This window comes from Balaenoptera borealis (genome assembly GCF_965194805.1).
Source record: "Balaenoptera borealis genome assembly, chromosome: 3".
Lineage (NCBI taxonomy): Eukaryota > Metazoa > Chordata > Mammalia > Artiodactyla > Balaenopteridae > Balaenoptera > Balaenoptera borealis.
This window is the reverse complement of record NC_138866.1, coordinates 178,004,559-178,020,869: the sequence shown is the minus strand read 5'-3', so window position 1 is coordinate 178,020,869 and position 16,311 is coordinate 178,004,559. Positions and strand designations below refer to the sequence as shown.

Here is a 16,311-nt window from a genome sequence, read left to right as displayed (position 1 = left end):
CCATATATGCCAGACGCTGTACTAGGCATGGATAGATGTTAACAAAACCGACAAAAATCACTGCCTTCGGTCTTAATCATTGCCTTAATCACCACCTTCGGTTTTGTTTTCCACGTTTGGGTATTTAATTTATTTGGAATTTGTTTTTATAATTCTTGGGTAGTAGCAAACTAATTTAATGTTTTCTGTATAGAAAGTCAGTTTTTCTGATACTATTTATTTAAAAGTTTATGTTTTCACTACTGATTCATGATGTAATCATTATCATATATCAAGTTCTTGTATGCTGTGAGTTGTAACAGGTCTGTCTACTCCATTTCTTTGATCTATTTATCTGTTCTTGAGCTCTGTTGTATCTTAATAATGTTTTAGTTGCAGAGGCATTGTGGCTTTTATAGACAGCTTAGAAAATGCATGAAAATACAGCAGCGATTAAAATCACCTATAATCCCACCATTTTCTATGCAGGAAGTTGGAAATCAAGGGGGAAAATTTTGTAAAATAATTATAATATCAAACTACTAATGGTCCTTGTGGGGAGGAGCTAAGTGTTCTCTCTGGTGGAATCCTGTGAAATCTAAAATTTTTCTTATCTTTGGGGTTCACATACTGTGAATCGAGCTCTTAAAATTAATGTATTAGTTATGACAGGCTAAGCTGCTGTAACCCTATGGTGGACCCTATGGTGACCCTATGGTGTCATTGCTCAACACGATGGAAGTTCTTTCCTTTTTTTTTTTTGGCCACGCCATGCAGCATGTGGGATCTTAGTTCCCCGACCAGGGATGGAACCCACACCCCCTGCATTGGAAGCGCCAAGTCTTAACCACTGGACCACCAGGGAAGTCCCAGTTTTTTTCCGTATTGATGGGACAGTCCCAGACAGGTGTTCAGGTGGACGGCAGGGGAACTTCCCTTTATCCTGTCCATCAGAGGCTGCCTTCTCCTGGTCACGTGGCTCTGGCATCCTCTACTGTCTCATCCTACACCTGCCTTCAGTCGGCCCAGGGGAGGGAGAGCGTGGAAGAGCACCCCCGGGAGCCTGTCTGGGCCAGCAGGAAGTGGCAGGCCCGCTTCCACTCCCATCCCGCTGGCTGGGACTTAGTCACATGGCCGTACCTGACTGCCAGCAGTGGGGAAGTGTGGTCTCGCTGACACGCTGTGAGCTCCCGGACGAAGCGGGGATGGATCTTTGTGGGCAGCTGGCGGTCTCTCTCTCACTTGTTTCTCCTGGGGCAACTGTAAAACGTTTACAGTTTCCTGTAAAATGTGTTACTTTGCTCATTCCATTAAGTCCTGTCTGCAGAATCCCTGAATATATCTTTGAAGAGATTTCCTGGATGTGCTTATTAAATTTAGTTTGACATTTCCGTGGCCGACAAGGAGTTTGTTGGTTTACACTTGGGGTTTGAATGTGCCAAAGATTCTCTTTAGGCACAGACGGAAGTGTCTTTCCTTCCTGGGGTAGCAAAATGGAGAGGCTTTTCCTTATGGATTTTTTGTACGAATTCTTGGGGAGGTGGGAAATGGAACTTCTGTTCTTAAAGAGCCAAGAGAGCTTTGTAAAAGGGCTGCATGATTTCCATGGTTAAACGTCTGGGATTCAGTAATCAGCCTCAGGCACTTAGAGTCTGAATCTTTTTCTTCCTCAGATTTCGAAGAAGAATCTTCTTGAGCTGGGATTTTCCTCTATTATCCTGAGCCCTTTGCAGCATCTTATCACCCCCCGGGGACAGGAATTTCACCTGCCACTTTTGCAACAGCTTTGATGAGATATAGTCCACATACCCTGTGATTCACCCATTTAAAGTGTACAATCCAGTGGCTTTCAGTATATTCACAGAGTTGTACAACTATCACCCCAATCAATTTTAGAACATTTTCGTCACCCCAGACTGAAACCCCGCATCCCTCCTCATCCTCCCAGCCCCTGACACCAACCACTGATCTACTTTCTCTCTCTCGATTTGCCTATTCTGAGCATTTCATATACATGGAGTCATACAGTGTATGGCCCTTTGTGACTGGCTTCTTTCATTCAGTGTAATGTTTTCACAGCTCGTCCATGTTGTTGCTTGTATCAATACTTTCTTTTGTTTACAATTTTTTAATTGCTGAATAATATTTATTATATGGATATGCCACATTTTCTTTATTCATTCATCAGTTGATGGATATTGGTGGTTTATACTTTTTGGCAGTTATGAAGAATGTTGCTATGAACATTTGTATACAAGTGTCTGTGTGCACAAATATTTTCGTTTCTCTTAGTCATAGACCTAGGAGTGGAACTGCTGAGTCATGTGGTAAATCTTTGTTTAGCATTTTGAGGAACTGCCACGCTGTTTTCCAAAGCGCCTGCACCATTTTCCATTCCCACCAGCAGTGTGTGAGGGTTCCAGGTTCTCCACATCCTCGCCAACACTTGTTATCATCTTTTTTGGTTACAGTTGTCCTAGTGAGGGACTAGTGGTATGCCTGTCAGCTCTGATTCCCAAATTCCAGTCTCTTTGAGGCTAGACCTCTTCCACCCTTCCCCTGCACCCAACACAGTGCTGAGTACATAGTAGATGGCGCAGTAAATACATGATAATAGGCTGCAATCAACTTCACCATGCAGGTTGGGGGAATTGTAGCTTTCAGAGATATTCTACTTCCTGGCAGTGTGTGATTGGAGCTACCCCAAGAATTATTCATTCATTCAACAAACATTTGTTATAAAAATCTACTAGTGTCAGGCATTAAAACATTAGCGATCTTAGGGATACACATAGGAATAGCTTTCTTCTGTACCCTGCACACACTGACACGAATGCGCACATAAATCACATAAGCACAGCACAGCAAGTTCACCACTTTGTGAGGTGCCAACCCTGGGAACACTGAGGGAGGAAAACCCGAAATAGTCAGACTCCCAAATCAGAGAATGTACAAAACCGTACCATCCATGGCATATTTCTAGCTCTGGTATCTGGCTGTGATATGTTTGTTTAAGCCCAATTGCTAGTCAGATATTTATGGAAGTCCTTAACTACTAGATGATTTTAAACATAAACATCACAATATATAGTACAGATTTGATTCTACTGATGGAAACAAACTGCTCATTTGGGGGTGGGAACGCATTACTGTTTTTAGACCACGAGGGTGCCACTTGGCGGGGTCTTCTCGTATCTCCAAAAATGAGCACTAGTTTCTATTCCAGGATTAGGGAGAACAGGGAAACACGAATCTATAGCTCATGCGCTTGTCTTTTAAACACTTCTTCTCACTATTGAACATGGCTTTCATGCTTTGACTCTACAGAGGAATGAATTACTTTAACTCAGAAAGTTTTCTGATTTTAATACATGAATAACTGCCAGAAAGAAGCGTCTGTCTGTGACCTAGATTTTGGGTGATGAGGCTGGCCCTTGGGATCCTCTGAGTGGCGAAGACCAAGCCCACAGTTCTGTCACGTTAAGTCAGCAAAACTTGGTCTCCCCCAGCACTACATGCAGCACGTGGGGACCTCTACTTCTCAGAGGCCTCTCGGGCCCCAGCTGACGGAGGCCCATCCCCTCCCGATGCGTCATCTTGACAAGGCTCTGGGGCTCGCTGGGAGGGGAAGTCAGCAAAGAAGAAGGTGTGGCGGCCCTCACGTGCTCTCACCTGGGAGCAGGACCTGTTCCACCTCCTCAGCTTCCATTGGCTCAGCCTGCTCGGGCCTACCTTTCTCACTTGGGGGGGGTGGGGGGTGGGATGCGGAGTGTATGCGTCATCCTCTGGAACGTCCACAGGAGGGGAATTCAGAAATGTCGGTGAGCACAGATAGTGTTTACCTGAGTAGGAAAACCCCAGTTCTCCTTCTGTGTCCTCCTGACTGTCACTGCTGTCACCCTCAGCGCTTCGGACACCAGGTGTCGGGGGCTCCCCACACCGAGCGTTCCTGCAGCGCTAGCACGGGCTGGGGTCCTACCATATAACTCGATTCTGACACTGTCTGCCTGGAGGCGGCGTCAGATCCCACAGGTTGAGGGCTCAGTCCCGCCAGACTGCCCCCTCCCCGCTTCAGATGCCAATCCTAAGTCCAGGTTGTCACCTGTGCTTCTGACCGACCAGCTACAAATTGGAGTTGCCTAAGAACCCCTCCTCGGATTCGATTAATTTGAATCCACAGAACTCAGGAAAACACTTTTTACCGTTCACCAGTTGATTGTGAAAGAACGTGGTAAAGGATACAGATGAACACCCAGATGGGCGAGGTGTGCGGGGGACGGGTGCCCATGCCCTGTCCGGGCACCACCCTCCCAACACCTCCACGTGTTCACCGACCTGGAAGCTCTCTGAACCCTGCACTTCTGGGGACTTTTATGAAGGCTTATGATCGATCATTAACTGCATTCCCAGCCCCTCTCCCCTCTCTGGAGAACTGGGGACGGAGCTGAAAATTTCAGGCTTCTGATCATGGCTTGGTCTTTGTTGTGACCATCCAGGAGCCCACGCAGAGGCACCTCACTGGAGCAAAAGACATTGCTCGCTCCCAGGAAATTCCAAGGGTTTTAGGAGCTCTGTGCCAGCGACTGGGGTCAAAGACCAATGTATATTTTCTCTATTATTTCACAGGTTTTTTAAAGAAATGGGAGACCTTCTGTTCTTAGGGAGCTTACACTCTAGTGGGGAAAGAGGTAAGAGCACCGGCTTTTGAGTGTGCTAGATGGGAGGGTACTCAGAGGGCAGAAGGGTCACGGAGTTAGGAGCACCTACTTCAGGTTAGAAAGCAGCAAGAAGGGTTCTCGGAAGAGGTGATTCTTGGCCCAAATCTTTTTTTTTTTTTTTGAGGTATAGTTGATGTACAATGTTGTGTGAATTTCTGCTGTACAAAAAAGTGATTCAGTTATACATATATACATATACATTCTTTTTTTTTCTTTTCCATTATGGTTTATCACAGGATATTGAATATAGTTCTCTGTGCTATATAGTAGGACCTTGTTGTTTATCCATTCTATATATAAAAGCTCACATCTGCTCACCCCAAACTCCAACTCCACCCCTCCCCCAGCCCCCTCCCCCTTGGCAACCACGTGTCTGTTCTCTATGTCCGTGATTCTGTTTCTGTTTCATAGGTAAGTTCATTTGTGTCATATTTGAGATTACACATATAAGTGATATCATATGGTATTTGTCTTTCTCTTTCTGACTTACTTCACTTAGTATGATAATCTCTAGGTCCATTCATGTTGCTGCAAATGGCTTTTATTTAATTCTTTTTTATGGCTGAGTAGTACTCCATTGTATATATGGAATACCACATCTTCTTTATTCATCTGTCGATGGACATTTAGGTTGTTTCCACATATTGGCTATCATGAAGAGTGCTGCTATGAACATAGGGGTACGTGTATCTTTTTTGAATTATAGTTTTGTCTGGATATATACCCAGGAGTGGGATTGCTGGATCATATGGCAACTCTATTTTTATTTTTCTGAGAAACCTCCATACTGTCTTCCACAGTGGCTGCACCAACTTACATTCCCACCAACAGTGTAGGAGGGTTTCCTTTTCTCCACACCCCCTCCAGCATTTATTGTTTGTAGATTTTGTGATGATGGCCTTTCTGACTGGTGTGAGGTGATACCTCATTGTGGTTTTGATTTGCATTTCTCTAATAATTAGCAGTGTGGAGCATCCTTTCACGTGTCTATTGTCTTGGCGTAAATCTTGAACGAAAAGCAATCTGCCAGGAAATGAAGGAGAGAAGGGTGTCCTGGCAGAGGAAACAGCATGCCTAAATGTGTAGTAATAACAGTACCTATCAGTCACTGAGTGGCTTACTCCACGCCAGACGCTAAGCTGCACAATGTGCAGGCTCCGCCTCGTTTAATTTCCCATAAGCCTCCCATCTGTGTGTTGTCTGTTGCCTTAAGAATATATGCTCCATAGGACAGGACGTTGCTTCGTTCATTGCTGTATCTTTATGTTCCAGTAACTTGCTGTTTAATAAGCCAGCAACCATTTTATTCGGCTCACAGATGCTGTGGGTTAGGAATTTGGAAAGGGCATGGCTGGAGGGAGTTCTGGCTGGGGGTCTCATGGGGTCACAGTCAGATTTCAGCTGAGGCTGCAGTCAGCTGAAGGCGCCCCTGCAGTGGGCGCCCAGGGGGGCTCACTCACGTGACTGTCCGTCCACGCTGGCTGTTGACTAGAGCCCAGCCACGTGGCCTCACCAGCAGGCGCATCTCTAGCAGTGGGTGGGAGCTTCTCGCCTAGACTGGGAAGTCATATATTGACACGTCTGTTGTGAATGATTGGTTGTGAGTCACAAGCCCATCCACGTTCGAGGGGAGGGGAGCTAGATTCCATCGTTCATTGGGAGGAGTCCTAAAAAATTTGAGGATGTATTGAAAGCTACCACAGTCCATCTTCTGGCCATTAAAAGGATGCACATTCTCCCCCAGGTAGAACACATTTACCCTCCCTGAGGCTCTCCCGCAAATCATATCGCGTTTTGGCTTATATATGAGGCTCAGGCTTGAAGTGCAGGACCTCATCATCTAAACCAAGTCTAGGTGGATGAGGGCCCTCAGAGTCCATCTCAGTATCCGTGAACTGAGCAGGTGTGTTGTCTGCTCCCCACACGCCCGTTGTGGAAGGACGGACAGATATAGGGGAGCCACGGTGGTGGCTTCCATTCAAAAAGGGGGAAGTAGCACAGCACAGCCAGTAGTCCATAGCAGTTCTGAAATCCAACCAGGAACCTGTCGCCAGTCCCTTGGTTTGAGTTCAGTCCTAATCTTCAGGAGCTGCTCTCCATGGCTCTGGCCTCCGTCCCTTGGGCTCTGGGTTCTGCCCTTTAAATCCTCCTTCCAAAAGAAAAGATGATTTTCCATCTGAGTGAGTGACCTTCTCTGTCTGCTTCCTGCCTGTAAAAGGCTGAGGGTCCAAAGGCCTCTTTGCATTCTGTCCTGCTCTGTCTCTTTCAAGCTGGTGTAATTCTTTAAAAAATGCACTGGACTTGCTGTTTCAATGTATAATCCAGTGGTCCCCAACCTTTTTGGCACCATGGACCAGTTTCATGGAAGACATTTTTTCCACGGATGGGGAGGGGTGGGGGGATGGGTCAGGCGGCAATGCAAGCGATGGGAAGAGGCAGATGAAGCTTCACTCGCTCACCCGCCGCTCACCTCCAGCCGTGTGGCCCGGTTCCCAACAGGCTGCAGACGGGTACCAGTCTACAGCCCGGGGGTGGGGGACCCCTGGTATAATCCACTGTACTGTACAAAAGCCACACCCACCAATCTCTTCTTCAAGATAAGCTTTTCTCTACCTTGGTCTTTATGTGAGGTTGAACGTCCGGAAGATTTAGAAGCTGTACTGTTTAGAGAGCGAATAGAAGAGGCACATCCTTCAGAAACTGAGAGGGCGTTTTGTCTGTTTGGAATGGTCTGTGGAGCACCACCTTGGATCTTTCTGAGGTCCTGGCCACAGCTCCATCCAGGTTTGACTTTCTGTCCTGAGACCATTTCTTAATATGTGCAGCCTTTGCCTTCCGGAGATGCTGGGGATGAGGGACAGTTTAATTTTGAGTCTAGCAAGTCCTGCCTGGGTTCATGTTCTCTCTAACTTCCTCTCAGCTGCTGAGCAGCTCATTCTTGAGTTAATCTCTCTCCGCTCCCATTTTCTTAGAGGACAGCTGGGAGAAGCCAGCACAATTTCAACCATCTGCCCAGAAATCGTTTTAGATTTCCATGCTCATTAGGTCCTTTTTCTATTTCCCACGTTATCTCTGGCAGCAGTTTTATAAACATTCCTCTACTACGTAACGAGGGTCCCCTTCCGTCGATCTTCCCATATCATTTCCTTTATTTTCCCAAGCCCTCACCACCAGCCTCCTTGAGACCGTCAGGCTTTTGCTTACAGTCGCCGCAGGGTCTTTCCACCTGGTCTGAAAGCCAGGGCCGTGTGTTTTGGGTTTTTGTTACAGCAGCCCTCCACTTTCACACCCCACCGTTTCTGGCTGAGTTTTTATTGCTGCATGCAACATTGTTACAGGCCTGGTGACACAAAACAGCGTTGCTTTATCAGGCTTGCAGATCCGGTGGGTGAGGAGGTTGGGAAAGGCAATTCCTCATCGAGGGTCTCTTGTGCATTTATAGACAGATGTTGCCTTGGGCTGGAGTCTTCTGCAGACTTGACCACGCTGGGCATTCATGAGGGCTCCCTCCCGTGGCTGCAGTGGGTGGTCTCAGGGCAGTCAGACCTCTTACGTGGCTCCTGGCTGCGCCCAGACCTGAGCATCCCAAGGGAGCCATGTGGACACTGCGTGGTCTTTCGTGACCTAGTCTCAGAAGTCACGTAGTGTCACTTACACTGGTTACGAGCAAGTGACGAGCCTGCCCAGACTCAAGAGGAGGGAAAGAGACCCCCACATCTGGATGGGAGAAGCATCAAAGAATTGGCAGACATGTTTTGAAACCGCTTGCACCTGGAGCAGCGTCTGGCAACAAGTAGACCTTGCCATGCAATTGTATCCAATGAGTAGGCACTTCCGCCTCTCTTATTATATCTGCTTGTTAGTCTTTGGGTGCTACAGTGTGACCCCTGTAATAACAAGCTATGTTATAATGGGGCTTTCTTGTATTTGAAACATATTTTTGAAAAGTAGGAATACAGGACTTCACATTCTATGCATTTTATTCCAAATGAATTAGAAAGCTAAATATTTTTCCCCAAAAGTCATAAAGCTAAAAGAGAAAAAGTTAGAGAAGGACACTTATGTAATTTTGGAATTGAGAAGACTTTCTAAGCAAGATTTAAAAGCCAAAAAGCCACAAGGGAAAAATTTTAAATATTAGACCCCATAAAATTTTTAAGTGTCTGTACAGGAAAAAATACCATAAGTTAAGTGGAATGCTAAAAACTAAACTGTGTAAAGTATTTACAGTCTAAACAGTAGACAACAAACTAGGCAATGGAATATAAGCAGAGGGTAGTATCTCTCATAGGCCTGTTGTGAGGATTAAATGAGATTAAAGTACCCAAAGTAAAAATTCTTAATAAATGACAAGTTCTATCCATGCTTTTATAAAGGGCACCTACAAATCATTTTTTTTAAGATGGCTAATGGAAAAAGAATATGAATGAGCTATTCGTGGAAAAATATAAATGGTCTCTAAACATATAAAAAGATATGTAGGGCTTCTCTGGTGGCGCAGTGGTTGAGAATCCGCCTGCCAATGCAGGGGACACGGGTTCAATCCCTGGTCCGGGAAGACCCCACATGCCGCGGAGCAACTAAGCCCGTGCGCCACAACTGCTGAGCCTGCGCTCTAGAGCCCGCGAGCCACAACTACTGAGCCCATGCGCCACAACTACTGAAGCCCGTGCACCTAGAGCCCGTGCTCCACAACAAGAGAAGCCACTGCTGTGAGAAGCCCACACACCGCAGTGAAGAGTAGCCCTGGCTCACACAACTAGAGAAGGCCCACGCACAGCAACAAAGACCCAACGCAGCCAAAAATAAATAAATAAAATAAATAAATTTATTTAAAAAAAAAAAGATATGTAGCCCCACTCCTGGTTAACTAAAGGAACATTAAGTCTACAGTGAAATGTTTTTCTACCTATCAGATTGTCAGGTATGAAAAAGAATGGTTATATTTCAGTGCTGGCCAAGATGTAGGGAAATTGCTGTTCTCATTTACTGTTTGGTCCTTTATTCTTCTACAGGTAAGGTAATTTTTCGTCTCTGGCTCCTTTCAGCTTTGATTTTCTGTAGTTTGAAAATGATTTGCCAAGGTGCCATTTTGGGGGCATGTTGGGCACCAACATTTTGTTTGGTGTTCTCTGAGCTTCTTGGACCTGTGGGTTAGCACCTGCTGTTGACCTGGGGAAATCCCCAGTCATTATTGTTTCAAGTATTTCTCCTGATTCTTTCTCTTCTCCTTCTGGTGCTCCCATTACACATATATTATATTCTCCGTAGTTTTCCCACAGTCCTCAGGCGTTCTGTTCTGTTTTTTCCATCTTTGTTCTCTTTGCTTTTCAGGTTTAGGGGGGCCTCTGAGGTTTCCACTGCTCTATCCTCAAGCTCAGAGATTCTGTCCTCAGCCACGTGCAGTCTACTAATAAGCCCGTCAAAGACATTCTTCATTTCTGTCACAGCGTTTTTGATTCTTCTCGGTTCTTTCTTAGGATTTCATCTCTGCTTACATTGCCCGTCTGTTCTCGTACGCTGTCTACTCTGTCCATTTGAGCCCTTAGCATATTAATCATAGTTGTTTCAAATCCCAGGCCCGATCATTCCACCGTCCCTGCCACGTCTGGCTCTGATGCTTGCTGTATCTTTTCCAACCGCGTTTTTGGCCTTTTGGAATGCCTTGTAGTTTTTTCTTGATAGCCAGACGTGATGTCCTGGGTAAAAGGAGCTGCTGTAAGTAGGCCTTTGGTCATGCGGTGGTGAGGCGTGTGGGGCAGGAGGCATTGCAGGGTCCTGTGATCCGGCCTCAGGCTTTTAGTGAGCCTGCGCCCCTGGACCGTGAGCTCACAGATGGGAACAGATGGCTAACGGGGGCTGGAGCCAGGTATTTCTTTCCCCGAGATTAGTTACGCTCTGACCGTAGCCCAGCTGCTTAGGCTCTGGTTGACTAGTTTCTGCTGAGGACAGGCCTTGTTAAGCAGCACAGAACGTCTGGCCGATTTCAGAAATGATTCCTCTTCCCCTCCCTCTACCAGAAGCACGAGGGGATTTTTCGCCGCTCTCTTCTGTGGGAACCTGACTGCGCTCCTGGGGGTAAAACTCGCACAAGCGTGGGAGCCCCTGTGACTGGGCTCGTAACTCCCGGGCTTGGCCACGTGTAGCCTCCAGGGCTCTGTGAACCGCGGTCCAGGGGTTCCTGCCTGAGCGCCGGCTCCCATGGAGGTTTCCACGCGTGAGTCTCTGCTCCCAGAAGCTGTCTCTCCAACCTTGGGGGCAGCAGTTTGTCCTGTGTCCTTGCCTCCCTCCCTTAGGGATCTCAGAAGAACTGTTGATTTTTCAGTCTGCTGGGATGGAGTGGTGACTTCCAAGCTCCTTGTATTCAGAACCAGAAACTGATTTACTGTTGGTATAGTGGAAACTGGAATAGTAATTAGTAAAGCAGGCTTAACTATCCACTGAAACTAAAAATGTGCATGCCCTCTGACCTCACATTTCCACCTTTGGACATACTAGCATGAATGCACAAAGATGTAAGTACCAGAGTATTTTTTGCAGCAGCATATTTTATATAGGAATGGTTACATAAAATATGATATACTAACACAATGGAATGCTACCCAGTTGCTAAAAAGAAATGAGGTAGCTCAATATATCCTGACATGGAAAGAAAGAAATCCAAGACACATTTGTTAAGTGGAAGGAGAAAAAAAGCCAGGTTTCAAAATAGTGTGTTTAAGATTCAGTTTTTGTTGAAAACTTACTCGTAGTAAAAACGAAGGCATGCTTAGAGAAGAAAGACTATTTTAGAAGAATTTATACCAGAAGAACTATTGGCTGCCTTTGAGGGACCCTGTTATAAGGCTGTTAATTAATGACATTTGTGTCTTATATAATGAATATGTATTTGATAATTAGGTAAAAATTCAAGAAAGAAAATAGGAACAGATAGAGCTAATTAAGAACAATAGAACAGGATTGCTTATTTCCATCACTTTTCCCTGCATCAGGGGATAATGCAATAATAATCTCTGACTCGAAATTTGAATTTACCTTCTGGGAATACTGTGGGAGAGTAGGCCCAAAGAAAGAGAAATTTTAAATCTCCTTGTGTCTCTTTTTCTCTTTCAGAAGATTACAGCTCTAAGATGACAAGGGTTCCAAACAAATGTTTTACCAGTGAACTTATTTTTTTTCTTGTAGAGTTTTTTTTATTGTTAATCCTTCTAATAAAAATCTTTATTAGAAAAAGTGCCACCCCCAGCAGAGATGCCCTTTCTTTGGTTCTCTTGTGTCAAGATTCGTGGTTTGTTGTGCCCAAGAGATGTTTATAATGGAATATTTTACGACATGTATCTCTCCCTGAAAAGGCTGATTAAAAAGTAAGTTAGTGGAGCAGTGATACCTGTGAAAGCTATTTGACTTTGGTGATAAAATAGAGTTTATTGCTACAGTTTTCCTGCTTAAATGACATCTAAGCACCCTGCAGGATGACTGAGCGTAGACTAATATTCTTCTGAGTTCCTGGACCCGGTTCCAGTGGGGAGGTAGGGGTGGAGGGTTTCCACATAGCCCCAAGCAATTCTCAGACGCCAGCTGGGTGTCCTGAAATTCATCTCAGTTCTGACACCATCTACGCAGAGACAGCATCAGATCCCACAGGTTAGGGGCTCAGTCCCATGAGACTATCCCCCCCGACCCCTCCAAGGCATAAACCCAGGTTGTCACATGTGCTTCTGACCGGGCTACAGACTGGAGGTTCCTAAGACCCCCCTCCTTAGGTTCGGTCAATTTGCTAGAGCAGCTCACAGAACTCAGAGAAACATTTACTTTCTAGATCACCTGTTTATTATAAAAGGATGTAACTCAGAAACAGCCAGATGGAAGAGATGCACAGGGCAAGGTATGGGGAAGGGGCGCAGAGCTTCCATGTCCTCTCCAGGCGCCACTGTCCCCAAATCTCCACGTGGAGAGAAATCACCAACCTGGAAGCTCTCTGAACCCCCATCCTGTTGGGTTTTTATGGAGGCTCCCTTACATAGGCATGATTGATTACATCATTGGCCATTGGTGTTCGATTCAACCTCCAGCCCCAGGGAGATGAGATTGAAAATTCCAACCCTCTAATCACAGGGTTGGCTCCCCTGGCGACCTGCCCCCGTCCTTAGATGCTTCCAGAAGTGACCTCCTTAACATGACATAAGGGACACCTTTAAGTTCTAATCTGTTAGGAAACTCCAAGTGGTTTGGAAGCTGTGACCCAGGAGCCATGGATCAAGACCAAATACAGATGAAAAATATATATTTTGGTCATCTGAAAAAATATATATTTTTTATCAATCAGAATATTGCACGTCCTAACGTAGTTTTTCCCTCCTGTGTATAACATGTGTTTTTCCTAAATGATTAATTTCATGCAATTCAGATTTTACATAATGACCTGTTGTTGTTTTTACAAACCCTGTGAATTTCCTAACAGAAGTCCCGGAGGTGATTTGGGTGCCAAAAAGAAAAAGAAGAAACAGAAGAGAAAAAAGGAGAAACCGAATTCCGGAGGCACCAAGTCAGACTCGGCATCTGATTCCCAGGAGATTAAAATTCAGCCGCCTTCAAAAGTGAGAACCGTGCTTTATTTTAACCTCCGTGGTGTCCCATGCGTGTGAAAGCGGGTCCGGGCAGCTTAGGCGAGTGCCCTGTTGGGTCAGAGGTGTAGTTAGGGTGTTGCCGTGACTGTGTGCTGCGTGGTCACAGCAGGGTATTTACAGCCTTCCCAGAACTGACGCTGGCACCCAGAAAACTAAGAGGTCTGTGCTGGGCTTCTGTGTGTGTGTGTATTCTGCCCGCATTCCCCCTTTCTCAGTGAATTAGTACGTAGGTTGTAGTCATAGAAGAAAGTCTCACCGTGACCTTGTTAGGTTTTTGTTTCTGGTTTTTAGGGGGTTTTTTTGTAGTTAGGCTTAATATTTGATTCCCTTTTGTTCAGAAGATATTCACATTTTCATTTTTCTGGGTGTCTAATTACCTGAATAGCACAGCACCATCTTGCAGCAGGTTTCAGCAGGAGCAACCATGGGTAAGTCTCACGTTGACTTTGCCTTGGACCAGTCTGCAGCGGCCATTCTTAATTCTGTTGCCAAGGGTAGGAAGTAACCCATTTTGGACCAAACCAGAAGTGGTCTTGCTGGGCCCTGCATCTTTGTATGCTTCTGGAGATGCCGATGCTAGGCGCCACTTCCCTAGGGCCACGCATCATCCTGGCTGTGAACAGGGACCTTGTGTGCTGGGCCCAAGGAAACACAGAGCCCTCGATGCCAGAAACTCACAGTGAAAAGGGGGTAGAGTTAGAAGTATAACAAAGCAGAGGTTATCTGATTGTTGTAGCTCCAAGTAAGTTGGGTAGTACATGGTATCATGGCAGGAGCTCGGTCCTGCCCCAAAGCTCTCAGGCTGTGAGGCTTTGCCAGGCTCTGCCCCTCCTTAAGCTCATTTCATCTGCAACTTGGGGACATGCCTCCTCCCCAGCTCATAGGCTGTTAATGAGGTCACAATCAGACCATCTTTATAACATGGTTTTTATACCATGTAAAGCAGCGGTCCCCAACCTTTTCGGCACCAGGGACTGGTTTCGTGGAAGACAGTTTTTCCATGGACCAGGGTTGGGGGGATGGTTTCGGGATGATTCAAGCGCATTACATTTATTGTGCACTTTATTTCTATTATTATTACATTGTAATATATAATAAAATAATTATACAGCTCACCATAATGCTGACAGGAGGCGGAGCTCAGGCGGTAACGCGAGCGATGGGGAGCGGCTGTAAATACAGATGAAGCTTCTCTCACTCGCCCGCCACTCGCCTCCTGCTGTGCAGCCCGATTCCTAACAGGCCACGGACCGGTACCAGTCCGTGGCCCTGGGGGTGGGACCTCTGCTGTGAAGCACAGTGTATACATGGCAGTTGTTACCATTACGCCAGTTTTGTGGGGGTCTCAGTTTTTTTTCTTGCACAAACTTTACATCTTATGACGTTGAGTGAGTCTTGCAGGTAGTTTTGTTGTCGTTGTTACCTGTTTTACACATAAGGACCAGGAATCACTGAGAAGGAAAATTCCTTGCCCCAATTTTTCCCTGATTGCCTTTGTGGGGTGAGAAGAAAGTGCAGTTTCCCTCACTAGCTTTTCAACTTGCTTCTCTGGTAATAAATAGTCTATCCACAGACATAAGTTCCAAGGTAACTCATATAAGGTGCACCATAAGCTGGCAAGATATCTTTTCCATTTCTCATTGTTACTTCATCAGACAAATGTGTTATTTACATGCAGTTGTGACCGTCTCCTTATTCTTTCTGTCATCACCATCAGCTGCTGCCCAGCCCTGTACCCCTGGTGATTTAGGGCCCTTCCCCTGCCTCTGGTCACTTATAAGAAACTACAGAACGGGAATTTGGGATTAGCAGAGGCAGACTAGTATATGTAGGATGGATAAACAACAAAGTCCTACTGTATAGCGTGGGGAACTATATTCAATATCCTGTGACAAACCACAATGGAAAAGAATATGAAAAAAAAATACATATATGTATAACTGAGTCACTTTGCTGTACAGCAGGAATTAACACAGCATTGTAAATCAGCTATACTTCTTAAATTTTTAAAAATTAAAAAATAAAATGAGTGGGTGGTTGGAGTTTAAAAAAAAAAAGAAGAAAAAGAAACTACAGCCAGGCAAGGCAGGAGGAACTGCTACGATGGTATGGTAGAGAAATTCTTTTCTTTTTTCATGAAGACTAAGTCAAAATTGTTTTAATGTGGGCTTTTTACTGCATTTTAAAAACTGCGGCTCCTTTCCCTGAAACTGATGCCAGCTCTACATTAACACCGTCAATTACAGTGACCTTTAGAGATTCTTCAGTTTAGAGAATATTGTGGTCTACGCTCAAGAACCAAAATAAAATGATATTTGGGTTCTTGTACACTTCTTAGTGATGAAGGACTTGAACATTTTTTCCAAGGTATTAAATTGGAAAATAATGGGCAAAGAGAACAGTTGATGTTTAGTATTTCCCAAGGAGCAGATATGGAGGAAAAGAGGCGTGTCTGACTCTTACACCAGAATATGATAGTGGGAGGCTAATGCGGGGTCAATACACATTCTCACCTTTCCGAACACCCCATCTGGTGCTGCTGTGGTAGGTGATTGGATAGGTTTAAGACTTTATCATAGCTGAGTTTTCCTTACTGCTCTGTCGCTCTGGATTTGAAAGTTGTACTTACTTGAATCTACTCTGAGTGTCATCTATAAAAATATTGACTCACTATATTGTACACCTGAAGCTAATATAATATTGTGAATCAACCTAACTTCAATAAAAAACGAAAGCATTTAATAGTGAGCATTGGAATATGACTATTTCATGAATGGTGATTTCATGTAAAGACTGCTGGTCAACCTGCCAAGGCAGAAAGCACTCTGAAGCCTTCTTCATGCAGACGGGGTACCATCATTGGCTCCTTTGGAACAAAGATGCTGATGCATGTTTGTTACAAAAGGGTTGGAGTTTGATGTAGTCCTGTTAGAGGATTTAACTCAAATAGCAGGAAAGAAGGGTTACCGTGGCAAATTCGGTGCAGA

General features: G+C 45.2%; 1 protein-coding gene across 3 annotated transcripts in view; it reads left to right on the top strand.

Moving 5' to 3' along the window:
* The window catches only part of NMT2 (N-myristoyltransferase 2), a 54,491-nt gene that overhangs the window by 14,791 nt on the left and 23,389 nt on the right, over positions 1 to 16,311 (top strand). For all 3 annotated transcript variants that reach the window (XM_082385525.1, XM_082385524.1, XM_082385526.1), the window contains exon 2: positions 13,159 to 13,294. In XM_082385525.1, coding sequence (XP_082241651.1) covers positions 13,159 to 13,294 — 136 coding nt within the window. The remainder of the gene's footprint in view (positions 1 to 13,158; positions 13,295 to 16,311) is intronic.